The following is an 11,596-nucleotide window of genomic DNA, read 5'->3' on the forward strand; positions in this document are numbered from 1 at the left end:
ATTGTGACGCGGCCTACGGCGTGACGCTGGACGCGAACTACGACGTAAATAGGAGACCCGGGCCTAAAGTCACCGACATAGCTCACCGAGTTAGTAAGCTTAAGTGGCAGTGGGCTGGTCACATCTGTCGAAGAACCGATGACCGATGGGGTAAACGTGTTCTGGAGTGAAGGCCGCGACTAGGCAAACGTAGTGTGGGATGCCCTCCGGCTAGATGGGGTGATGACTTGCGAAAGGTGGCTGGTTATGATTGATGAAAGCTAAATATCGCATCCAGTGGCGTGCTTTGGGAGAGGCCTACGTCCAGCAGTGGACTGCTATAGGCTAATGATGATGATGATCATGCGTCATGCAACTCAGCATACAGCCCTTGAAATTACACTTCATTGCACCATGTCACGGGAGCTGTCCTTCACTGATCTGGGGCAGGAACACGGGGCGCATTTATGACGTGACATATAAGTTTTGCATCGCGCTCATTCACGTCGCGCAGCCTCAAGAGCGAGCGCGACGGAGAACTTTTGTCACGTCTTAAATGAGCCCCATACTAGCCCTTCTGTAATGGTCTCACGGCGCCGTTAGTCAGCCTTGGGGTAAAACTTACTTCATTGCACCATATGACGGGAGCTGACCTTCATTTGTCTGTAATGGTCTCTCGGCTCCGTCAGTCAGTCTTGATGCGGTCGGCGGCGGCGAGCAGCAGCGCGCGCGCGCAGCGGGCCGCCGCCGGGTAGTGCTGGCCGAGGAGTGGCTGCCGGAGCTGGGGGAAGCATACCTGCAAGAGACAATGGTTTGGGTATACTTTGTTGTATAGATTTGGATTTCTATTAATTTAACTTGGTAAAATAAATTTGGATAAAGTACATTACAAAATAAATGAATTTTCGTTTTTGCTACGGTATGGTTCATTTCCATTAGTTTATGGCCATTATTGTGATTAGAATGTGGTAAGTATTTTATGTTTGAAAGGTGATTTTATCGTCAACGTTAGGACTTATCGTCAGTCTTGCTAACTAAAACGCTTTGGACTTCATTCTTCCGTTGTCAACTCATAAGTCGTAAGATATACTGTTATTGTTGCAACTTATGAGGTACTTATTTGACAGCGCGTTCGTTCCTGAATGTATTTGAAGCAAACCAGTAGCTGCATCATGTAGTATAAATTATTAGACAATCACCACGGCTCCGAGCACAAGCAGCAGCGGACACAGCAGGTTGAACACCAAGGAGATTAGTGTCCGCGCGAGCCACCAGACGCCCACCATCACTAGCACGCTGCCCAGCATCACCTGACAATGATAAGAATTATCCGTCATCATCACCCGTAGTCATCTATTGCTGGACATAGCCCTCTTCTAAGGAGCTCAATAGCACTGTACATACCTATATAGAGCTCTCGGCTTTCCTCATCCAGCTACCTAACGGCCACCTGTCTAAGGTTGTTTTGTAAGAAGTATTCGTATTATATTTTAAAAATAGTAAATGTTTTACATGGTGTTTGACGCTAAATATAGCATTTAACCATGTTTATCTTAGGAATACTCTTTCTGGTTACTTTAAAACAGATGAAAGCAGGGTTTAAAACGTTACTTAAAAATGCATAAGGCTTAGATAAAATTCCAAAACCATAGAACAAAAATTCAGGATGATCCCCCGACTAACCCTTTCGGCTTAGTATGTCAATTTTCTAACACCATATATATGTACCTGTGCTTCTTCATGCGTCTGCAGCCACTGGCCAGCGGCGGCGGCGATGGTCCCTGAAGGCGTTCCCTCCCCGTGCGACAGCTGCATCGATTGCGGGAGGCTGAACTGTTGATGAGAAGGATTATTATACATACATCATTCTGAATGTTTTGGTGTACATGGTGGAGTTTAAGCCAATTTCTCGAAGGTAGATCAAGCTAATAGAGAGATAAGGTTCAAGTGATGGCTCAATCTGCATTTTATACGCCTACGTCCGGTTTTCCGTGGCAGTCAGTCAGTGCATTACGCTATCTGGCTAAAACTCTCTAGCTAGTTGTCACTGTTTAGACAAGAAGAAAAATACCACACTATCATAAGTATTCATAAGCATCAGCAGATAAACGTCATCTTTACTACCAGACACAGGTTTCTAAACTCCTAAACATTACCATAACAATTTCTTCTCTGACACCTTAATGCGACTACTACACAATAGATTGAACCTCGCTTTAATATTATTATATACTTTGTATTTTGAATATATTTTTGTGGAAAACAAGCGTATTATTGAAACATCAAAGTTGTGCTCCAAAACAAAACTATCAGTGAAGCTGCCGTAAATAATGCTAGCTTAAATATATTTCCAACTTGCCCCAAAGCACCCAAGCCAAGCAAAGCAGGTACGAAATAAACCATAAATACAAAATGCAGGTGCCAACGCTGCCACAGTGGACCAGGAAGCTTATTGTGGAACATTTGCTTTTGATAGTGATCGCCATAAAGTTATGTTACCCTAGTATTACAGGGGAAGAGTCATGTAATTTATGACAGCGTTCCCAGTAGACAATCAGTTACACAGGCGTTCATAATACAGCTGCAAAATGCATTGAGCGCTAAACTAAAATACTCAATCAATCAAATCATTTATTGACACCATGTAACACGGGTAAGTATACAAGAAATGAACAGAAGGTAGGTAGTAGTGGAGTAGGAAATAGAATTAGTTAGGTAAGTTGGTTTACAGAGTAAAATAGAAAGCAGTAAGAAGGAATCTCGCACTAGGCACAGCCTGTATCGCGAGAACCAGTAGGCAAAGTAACAATAACAGTTGCAGGTGGTTAGACAGTGGTGCATGGGAAGTTTAAAAGAAGGTAAGCTAAGGTAAGTATACCTACAATGTTAGGATTATACTTAGTGAGGTTAAGAGAAGTAAACAGAGGGGTAAGGTGTAGGTACATGAGACATAGGATATAAGATTAGAGCTTTTTTACATAAAATTAACATTGGTTATAAATCCTTTGTCAATTATTTAAAAACTTAAATGTTAAAATATTAAAAATACTTAACACATACAACAAAGTCAGCGGGAAACTGGCCTACTGGGAACGCAGCCTTAGAAGGTCACTATTAATTTTGAACATAGGTATAGTTTGATAAATTAGGGAGGAAAAGTGCTTTCTTTTTCATTTGGCTTTTAAATGAAGTAGTAGAACAGCCATTGTTATTTTTCGGTATAAACACTTCGGATTTTTTTATGATTATGATTTCCTACATTTTGATAAATATTGATATAAATAAAATTCAAGATGGTCGCGATTGAGGTAGGAGTGGGACAATAACCCCGCAGGTAAGCTTTCAGTTTTATGAGCCAAGTCTGAACATCGACCTATTTGTTGCAAACATCGACTTAAATCGCTCGGGCTCTGAGGAAGTCGGCAAACGGGGACTTTTGCATAATTTATTTTGTTTTATTTAGCTGTTGACCGAACAATGGTGAAGTTATGTGCATATCGTATTTACTTACTGTTTACGGCTGCAATAATTTTGATGTCAAGAAAAGAATGGTACGGCCGTACCACTGTTTTGCTCGAAGTAGTGCCTACAGATACCTGCCTTAGTTTTGCTCGAAGTAGTGCCTAAACATAATTATAAATTACATTATTTTATCTCGTTTATACCTAACTTTACATATGCCGCCCTTTCCTCACAAGTGAATCGTAATATTATAAAAACACATACCTAAGTAGTAAAACTAAATTAAATTCAGCATTTGAGATCGTGAGTGCGGATACTCGACTGCCGGCGCTAAGTGAGAGAGGCAAATTAATTCCCCAAGGGAGGGAAGTATCCCAAATAATGAAGTTAGCATTTACTCAAAAGAAATATATTACATTTTATTTTTGCAATAAAAAATCACAGTTGAGTACTAGGATTGGAATAACATTGTATTTTTTGTTTGATACCACAATAGGTACTGAAAGGTTTAAACTAAGTCATTAATTTATGATCAGCAGTGTTATAATTATTACTATAATTCAAGGTCAATAATTTTGAGCAGTGATATAATTGTTAGGGCCTGTTCCACAATGTCTGGTTAGTGGCTACCTGTCGGATAAAATACATGCTGTCACTCTCTGTCATTATTTTTTAGACAGTGACAGTATGTATTTTATCCGACAGGTAACCACTAACCAGACATTGTGGAACAGGCCCTTATTATAATTAAGTATGTGTGCGGACCGCCTAAAGATTTGATATTCATGATTGCACAATACTATTCGTAATGTCATACAAGTTTAAGAAAATAAACACTACTGAAATGTTTTTACACTCTGGAAATATTTCTGATGTAGCGTCAGCGGGTTTTACGAGTTAGAGTATTTAAATAATGCCCGCGTACAATCTTAAAACCAAACATACATTAGATAGAACAGTCCAGCAGAGGCGTTTATGATTATGACCCATCATGTGTTTCATCATGCTCTCTATGTGTTGCAACACTTCAGTCGCGCAACGCAGTGACACACCCAAACGCCTCCTCAGAACCCGGCGTTCTGAAAGAGACGGAAAGGTACAGTTATTTCGTTTATTCATTCGTTAATTTTTCTTGCTATCTTGACCAAAAAGTTTGACGTGTCTCTGTTTGTCTGTTGTACGTCTTTCATTTGTGTAAAGCGCAACAAATAAGTATTTTTATTATTACAAATCTCTTAAGGTTGCCCCCATCTGACCGGGGTCCAAACATCCATATAAATTTTCCCACTCTGTTCCACAAATCATAATAAAAACTTCTTACGGCCTCCTTCATAGCACTCTCTCCCCCGCGACGTTTTTGCGACAACCTAAACGTTTAAACTTTATCAATTTAACGAACTGTACTTTGATATAACGTTTACGGCGGATATTCCAATAAAGAGAATTCGGTGGGAACCGGAAAAGTATAAGGCCAGAATGGAGGTACAATTTTACGATTCCATTGTCGGTTTATGACACGATGTTCGGTGCAGCCGTCGGCGCTAACGCGTAATGGAAACGTAAAGTTTAGTGCTATTCAATTTGGGTAATGAAATGAGTAGTTCGGAAAAAAGTGTCGTTGTTGCTACGTTATTTCGTAGCGAGTGCTACGTCGTAGGGTGCTACGATGTCGTAGCAGTATAGAAGTTAAGTAACAATAAGCCGAATGCATTATAATTAGGGAACTATATTTCTTGCCAGCAAAGTTTATTTTTGTCATCAACTTGTATCAGCAAATTAATAGATCAACCGCAACAATATATTTTTGTCCTCAAATAAATAAAAAGTGTCCTCTGGTATGAATCAGCAAATAATATCAATACAAAAATCTAAAATAATAGATGGATTGCCAAAAAATTTGAGTTCATTACATAAATAAAAACTTTGTATGCAGAATATTATTTTTGCTCCTCAAATAATAACTGCGCCCGCAGAATAGTAGATTTGCCAGCAAATATATTGACTCTAGGTCGCATGTTGCGATTTCTTTTTAATTCATATTTTATCAGCATTGCAGTAGTTACATTATGATTGGTCCAGTTATTAAAACATTATAATTCGTTAGCAATTTAATACATGAGTTTACAAATTAGCGGAGACGGTGCTATGGAGAGAGCTATGCTTGGAGTTTCTCTGATGGATCGTATCAGAAATGAGATTATCCGTCAGAGGACCAAGGTTACCGACATACTTAGCTGTCAAAATATGCAAGCTGAAGAGGCAGTGGGCTGGTCATATCTGCCGAAGAACCGATAACCGTTGGGGTAGACGATAGTTCTCGAGTCGAGACCACGAACAGGCAAACGGAGCGTGGGACGCCCTCCTGCCCGCTGGACTGACGATCTTAGGCGGATAGCCGATAGTGGTTGGATGAGGAAGGCAGAGGACCGAATGTTGTGGCACTCCTTGGGAGCGGATCTATCTCCACCAGTGGATGATTATTGGCTGATGATGATGATGATGAAAAGAGGAAGTTTAAGTTTTAATTACAATAAGATTGCTTTTGATTAGAAGAAGATTAAGGTTTAAGTTACAATTAGAAGAAGGTTGTTTATGTTGTTTTTAATTAAGAATATTGATGATTTAAACTTAATTTTTTGTTTCATTTAAATATTAAACATAACATCGAGTTATGTGGACATACCTATTAAAATATATACATAAATGTTAACTTGCCACTTGATCATAAATCCCGGCAATTTTAAGTGATTAATTGTTGAATTGATTTAAAATTGTTTGGGGGCAAAAATTTGCTGGCAAATCTACTATTTTGCCTTCAAACCTATTATTTAGCAAATTCAAAACGGATTTAATTGGCGATCGTTTAAATGACACCCTTATAATTATACTCTTAATTAGGTCTCTGTTTTAGAAACTAGTTAAACTGTTTGCCGTAAAAAGGGATAACCTAATTTCTAATCTTTAAAAGATAAAGATTCTGAACGTGAAGCATAACTTATACGGGTACAATTTCTGTTCATCACCATCATCATAAAATATTTAAGACCAAAGCTCTTGACGGAGCAGCAATAACCACAATTTTATGCTTTCCCACCAAATTGGTTTTCCGTAAGAAACAGAATAAATACAACCCTATTCACTGTGCACTACTGTTAGATCATTAACGACTATCATGAAACTTAACTAAATTATAATTAAAAAAGTATTACTTTAGTATTGTATTATGTTTGTATGTTGTTTGAACCCAGCCCTAGCAAAGTAAATAGGTAAATATACCACGAGATTTACCTCACTGAAAATTCAGCATACTCACTTCTCAGCCTTATCCTTATATTCATCCCTATGTATAAACATAACGTATGTACATAACGGATGAGTGATGTGATTCTGCCAAGGTTCACCTTTATCATTATCAACCAGCAATATTGGGTAGCAAACAGTTGCTTGATTTATTATAATTATAGCCTTTATAGATAACGCAACAATTATGTCAAGATATCACTAAGTTTAAACCATGTTTAAACAGTCATCCTAACTAATATTATAAATGCGAAAGTAACTGTCTGTCTGTTAATCTTTCACGCCAAAACTACTGAACGAATTTGACTGAAATTTGGTATACATATGGTATAAACCCTGAGAAAGAACATAGGCTACTTTTTATCCCGGAATTCCTACGGGAAAACTTTTTAAGGCGAAGCGAAGTTCGCGGGAACAGCTAGTTTAATAATAAAAGTGTGAAGATAACGCTCCTTGACAGACACCTTCGATCAGTTTTGGATTGATTGTAGTCCTCAAATAGAGGCTTTCTCGAGTGACGTATCATCTGTTCCTTATATACCTACATCTGGGTCACCCTGACCCTGGGCAGTCAGCGACTGACGGTAATCTGACTGGCCAATCCCTTCACTGCGGCTATGAACCATAGTCTAGTTCTTGTGTTAGTCCGCGACAACATCCACAGTTTATTAATAAAATAAGTAGGTATTAATTTCCTTTCTCTTTAGTGTTTATATTTTTGTACCTCTTCCTCTTTTTAACCGACTTCAAAAAAAGGAGGAGGTTCTCAATTCGTCGGGATCTTTTGTCTCTCTTAGATCGTATGGTTGCCTGGAAGAGATAGCTTTTAGCGATAAGGCCGCCCTTATTGTATTATAGATTTTAGGTATTAAATGTTATTTTAAGTGTTTTATGTACAATACAGTTATACTACTACTACTACAGCAGAAGCATTGGATGATTAAGTAAAGTTGACTGTGTGCTTCAACACACACATTTCCCTTAATTTAACTGTACCTATCTGTCCCTGTATTTATCTTATTTGTTATACCTATGTGTTATGTTTAAGTGGAACAAATACATGATTTATCTATTTATCTATTTATCTATCTATCTAAAGATTAATTCTAAAGATTTCCATAGCTCACCTGGAATATTATGTTTAGTAACCATCAGTAGGTATTTACAATCTTTTTAGGAAAGGTTCTTTGTATAAAGTTAATGACCGGGATTTTCATATTTTTCATATTCAATTGCTATAATAGGGGTTATACCTGGTATTCATATGAAAACATATCACATTACTTACCATCCGACATATAATCTGGAGGCATGATGCTTTTCCCTCACCCATATTGTGTAATGAGAGAGCGAAAAATATAATTTACATATTATATTTGTTTACTGAAATATTTGTGTCATATCTCACGCCGCCGATTTTGAGGTTATGTTGTTATAACATTCTAGTCTATGGTTGTGTTTTATTTTTCTTGCGTGACGGCGCTGGAGTGGCCATGAATTTATATTTTTCAGGTAATGAGGGTGAGTTTTTATTTTACAGTCACGTTTGAAATAAATCTCGGTGATGTTATTATTCCGTATTTTGAAGTTCCACTAATGTTTCATTACTATACCAAATAAAAAGTACCTGTACCCCCCAAGGACTTTATAGCTCATTCTCATCGGCCTCTTGCACGAGCAATGAAAAAGTTCCACTGGCATATGGAACGCCAATGGCAGGTGGAACCTTGGGTGGATCTTTTTCATACACAGCAATGTTTCAATTGTCAGTTAATATTAAATAGTATTTAGATAAAAACATCCCAATTTTTTCATCGCTCGGCTTCCCCGCAGCACCGCAGGCCTGGCTCGCCCGGTGATAAATTAAACGAGGTATGCCCGTGACGGCCCCGCGCTCATTGCGACTTATTTTTTTAATTTTATATTCTCTCCTTTTATCCCGAGCACTGTTGTGATGCGCACTTTCTTATCTTGACGTTTATTTTACCCTCTTCATTTTTCCCCGTCGTAATTTCGCTTTTTTGCAGCCGTTTTTACGAAGGTGTCTCACGTTTCGGACTTCCTTAATCTGTACGTTGGATTTGAATAATTTATCTGTTGAGTGGGAGTGTTGACGTGTCTAATGATACTTGAGCCTCAGACGGCATATTTTTTAGCCGGAACTTTAGATTTACAATATACGAACTAGATGAAGTGCCAGTACAAAACAAACTTCTCGACTAAGAACACCCGACTACCACTGAACTGTTATTTTGAATTAGTTCGGTTAGAAGATTTATGATTTCATTAGTACAATGGTTGTCATTAGGTTGGACATAAAATGGATTCACAGTAAACCACATGCGGTCAGTTTTCTGCTTTGTTTTTGTATGTAACACATCATCTCGTTCGTATATTGTTAATCTAAGTTCAGTCGGCATATTTTTACCCGGAACGGACGGCGACTGTATAATGCGATGGGGTCACATTGCTTGTTTGTGTTCAGGAAACCCAGTGGGGCCCAACGTGAATACTGAAACAACTTTACAATGTCAACATCTGAAGCATGTTCAGAAATTTCCGTAACTTTTGTATGCTCAAGTTTACTAATACTTGCCGCAGAAACTAAACAAACACATTGCAACCCCTAACGTAATAATAAACATTATAAGAGCACCAAACCTTTTTACACATTGATTGATTTTCAAAATTCTTTATTATCAATAAGTATAATGGTAACAAAACAGTACAACTAAAATATTATACTATTTTATGACATTGTGGTTTACACACTTAATTAGGCTGCAGACACCTTTGTAAGTTTACAAATTATTTGACTTAATGCTATTTACATCGATAAGTATTTTATTAACAGAGTAGGAATGTACTAACTCGACAACAGTATTTTAAATGCGTACGATCTCATTAGTGTTGAAGACCATTTTTTGCCGGAGAGACACACACACACACATTACTTCGAATGAAAGCAACCTTCGTTTCCAAACACAAGTTTAGGCGCCAAATAAAACAGTAATAAGTATAACGGCCCACTGCCCGAGTGAACAATAACCGTAGAACCTGTGAACTACACTAGGCCACAGTGGAAATAGGTTGGTTGTATTAAATAAACGTCTTTAAAATACAGGTGTTGCAAAAAGGGTATAGTAAGCCGGAAATGGGTGACTCAGGGGGTTATTTTGAACAACTTTTGTTCTACGAATTTTGAAAATCTGTATAAGTAATTGTAAAATATCAAAGCAATCGTTTTGAACACCGCTCAGAACTTCCGAAAGAAGTGTTTATGTGTGAATAGCCACTTTTGGAGGTACTTTACAGACCTTGCACCCTTGTCACATAGGTTGCCAACCGTATCCTTATTTGGAATGAGAACAATGAACTTACAGTCATCATGTTCTTTAGAATGGTAAAGGTCAATGTACCTATCCGATTTGATTAACAACACCTGCAAAATTTAATATAATATTACTCATTTGCATGAACTCCTAATCCGACACATCTCACTATTATTGTAAAGGCGAAAGTTGTGTCTTGTTGAGGATATATGTCACTCAACGCCTATTTTTCTGACATCCTGACCTAGGGAACTTTTTATCCCAGTATTCCCACGGGTAACCTTTAAGGCGAAGTGAGCTCACGGAAAATGCTAGTTTTTTCTACATGTTAGAGAGTAAAAATAATAAGTAGTTCAGAACATATTCAGCACTACTCGCGTTTTATAAACCAGTATTAAGTTCTTCAAACAGTCCAGCTTCGCTTGCAGCCGACGCTATTATTTTCTATTTAAGCCTTAGAGAGAAGGAAAAGCTGAACAAACGAGGGGCCTTATGACGATTGTATTGGACGAGGCTTTAGGCCAATGGCTGTACACGGATATTCACTTTGCCCCATTGGAGTATGACGGTAGTTCTGCGAATGACTCGTTATTACACTACGGTTGGGCCTGTTTGCCCAACGTTTTTACTTCGACCATTGTTTTTATTACACAATTTATGTACATTCACGAGCAATGAAAAAGTTCCATTTATTTCATTTGCTGACACTATATTGCCTAATTTTTTTATGCATTTAATAAAGGTTTAACACAATATTTACCTGTTTGGTTGGTAATATTCTGATGCGCTGTTAAAACTTTAATATTGCAGACGCAGACGGCGTCATTAAGCCAGCCTTTTCCGTTTAGGATATTTTTTTTGTTTTTTTATAAATATATGACCTTCTTCTTCTTATCGTGTCGACGACAAACCAACATATGACCTTATTTTGTACCAGCGTAATTAATATTTTGTTTATTTTTCATTACATGGCTCTAATTTTGTAACATAGAATTAGTTTCATCATTCAACGTCTGAATCAACAACACTAACTAGCTTTCACTAATTGATTCCTAGAAGCTCCTTATTGTGCCAGAGTTCCAAGAGCCTTCATACTTTAGTAACACTTTGGATGTGATAATTCGTTTTCTTAACAAGTAGAATTGCAAGCAGTTTTACATAAATCAAAAATGTAAATAAAAATGTATAAGGCAAGAAATATTACCGGAAGTAATTAAGGCACCACGTGCACAATTCGTTACGTAATGTACTCTGAAGTAATGAAAATTTATCAACCAGAATGTAAAAAGTTATGTCTCAGTTTGTTTTTATTTTTTTGGGGACTTCGTATACTTACCTAATTAAAAATCTGAAACTTACCTTTAGGGTGAATGACCCCAATTAAATTATCACTGAAACTCGTGTTTCAGGGAGGCTGCTTCGCGCGAAAAAATAACTAATATTAATATTTTCTCTGAAATTAAAAGCCTCCAAGCATTCTTCTAAAGGTCGCGGGCCCGCACTTGATTAAATTTAGCAAGTCT

The 11,596-nt window shown here is 37.7% G+C and overlaps 1 protein-coding gene across 2 annotated transcripts; it reads right to left on the reverse strand.

The window, feature by feature from the left end:
- Positions 1-637: 637 nt before the first annotated feature.
- LOC105383436 lies at positions 638-8,196 on the reverse strand. Of its 2 annotated transcripts, XM_048633562.1 has the most exons (5): positions 8,030-8,196; positions 4,387-4,520; positions 1,708-1,812; positions 1,179-1,289; positions 638-775 (listed from the first exon to the last, which is right to left on the reverse strand). In XM_048633562.1, exons 1-5 carry the CDS (start codon positions 8,052-8,054, stop codon positions 665-667), a joined length of 486 nt encoding a protein of 161 aa, XP_048489519.1. In that variant the 5' UTR covers positions 8,055-8,196; the 3' UTR covers positions 638-664. The 2 variants fall into 2 exon arrangements, with proteins under 2 accessions (XP_048489519.1, XP_048489520.1); XM_048633563.1 differs by lacking the exon at positions 4,387-4,520 and having other exon boundaries at positions 8,030-8,194.
- Positions 8,197-11,596: the final 3,400 nt, after the last annotated feature.

Source organism: Plutella xylostella, chromosome 5, assembly GCF_932276165.1.
Source record: "Plutella xylostella chromosome 5, ilPluXylo3.1, whole genome shotgun sequence".
Classification (NCBI taxonomy): Eukaryota; Metazoa; Arthropoda; class Insecta; order Lepidoptera; family Plutellidae; genus Plutella; species Plutella xylostella.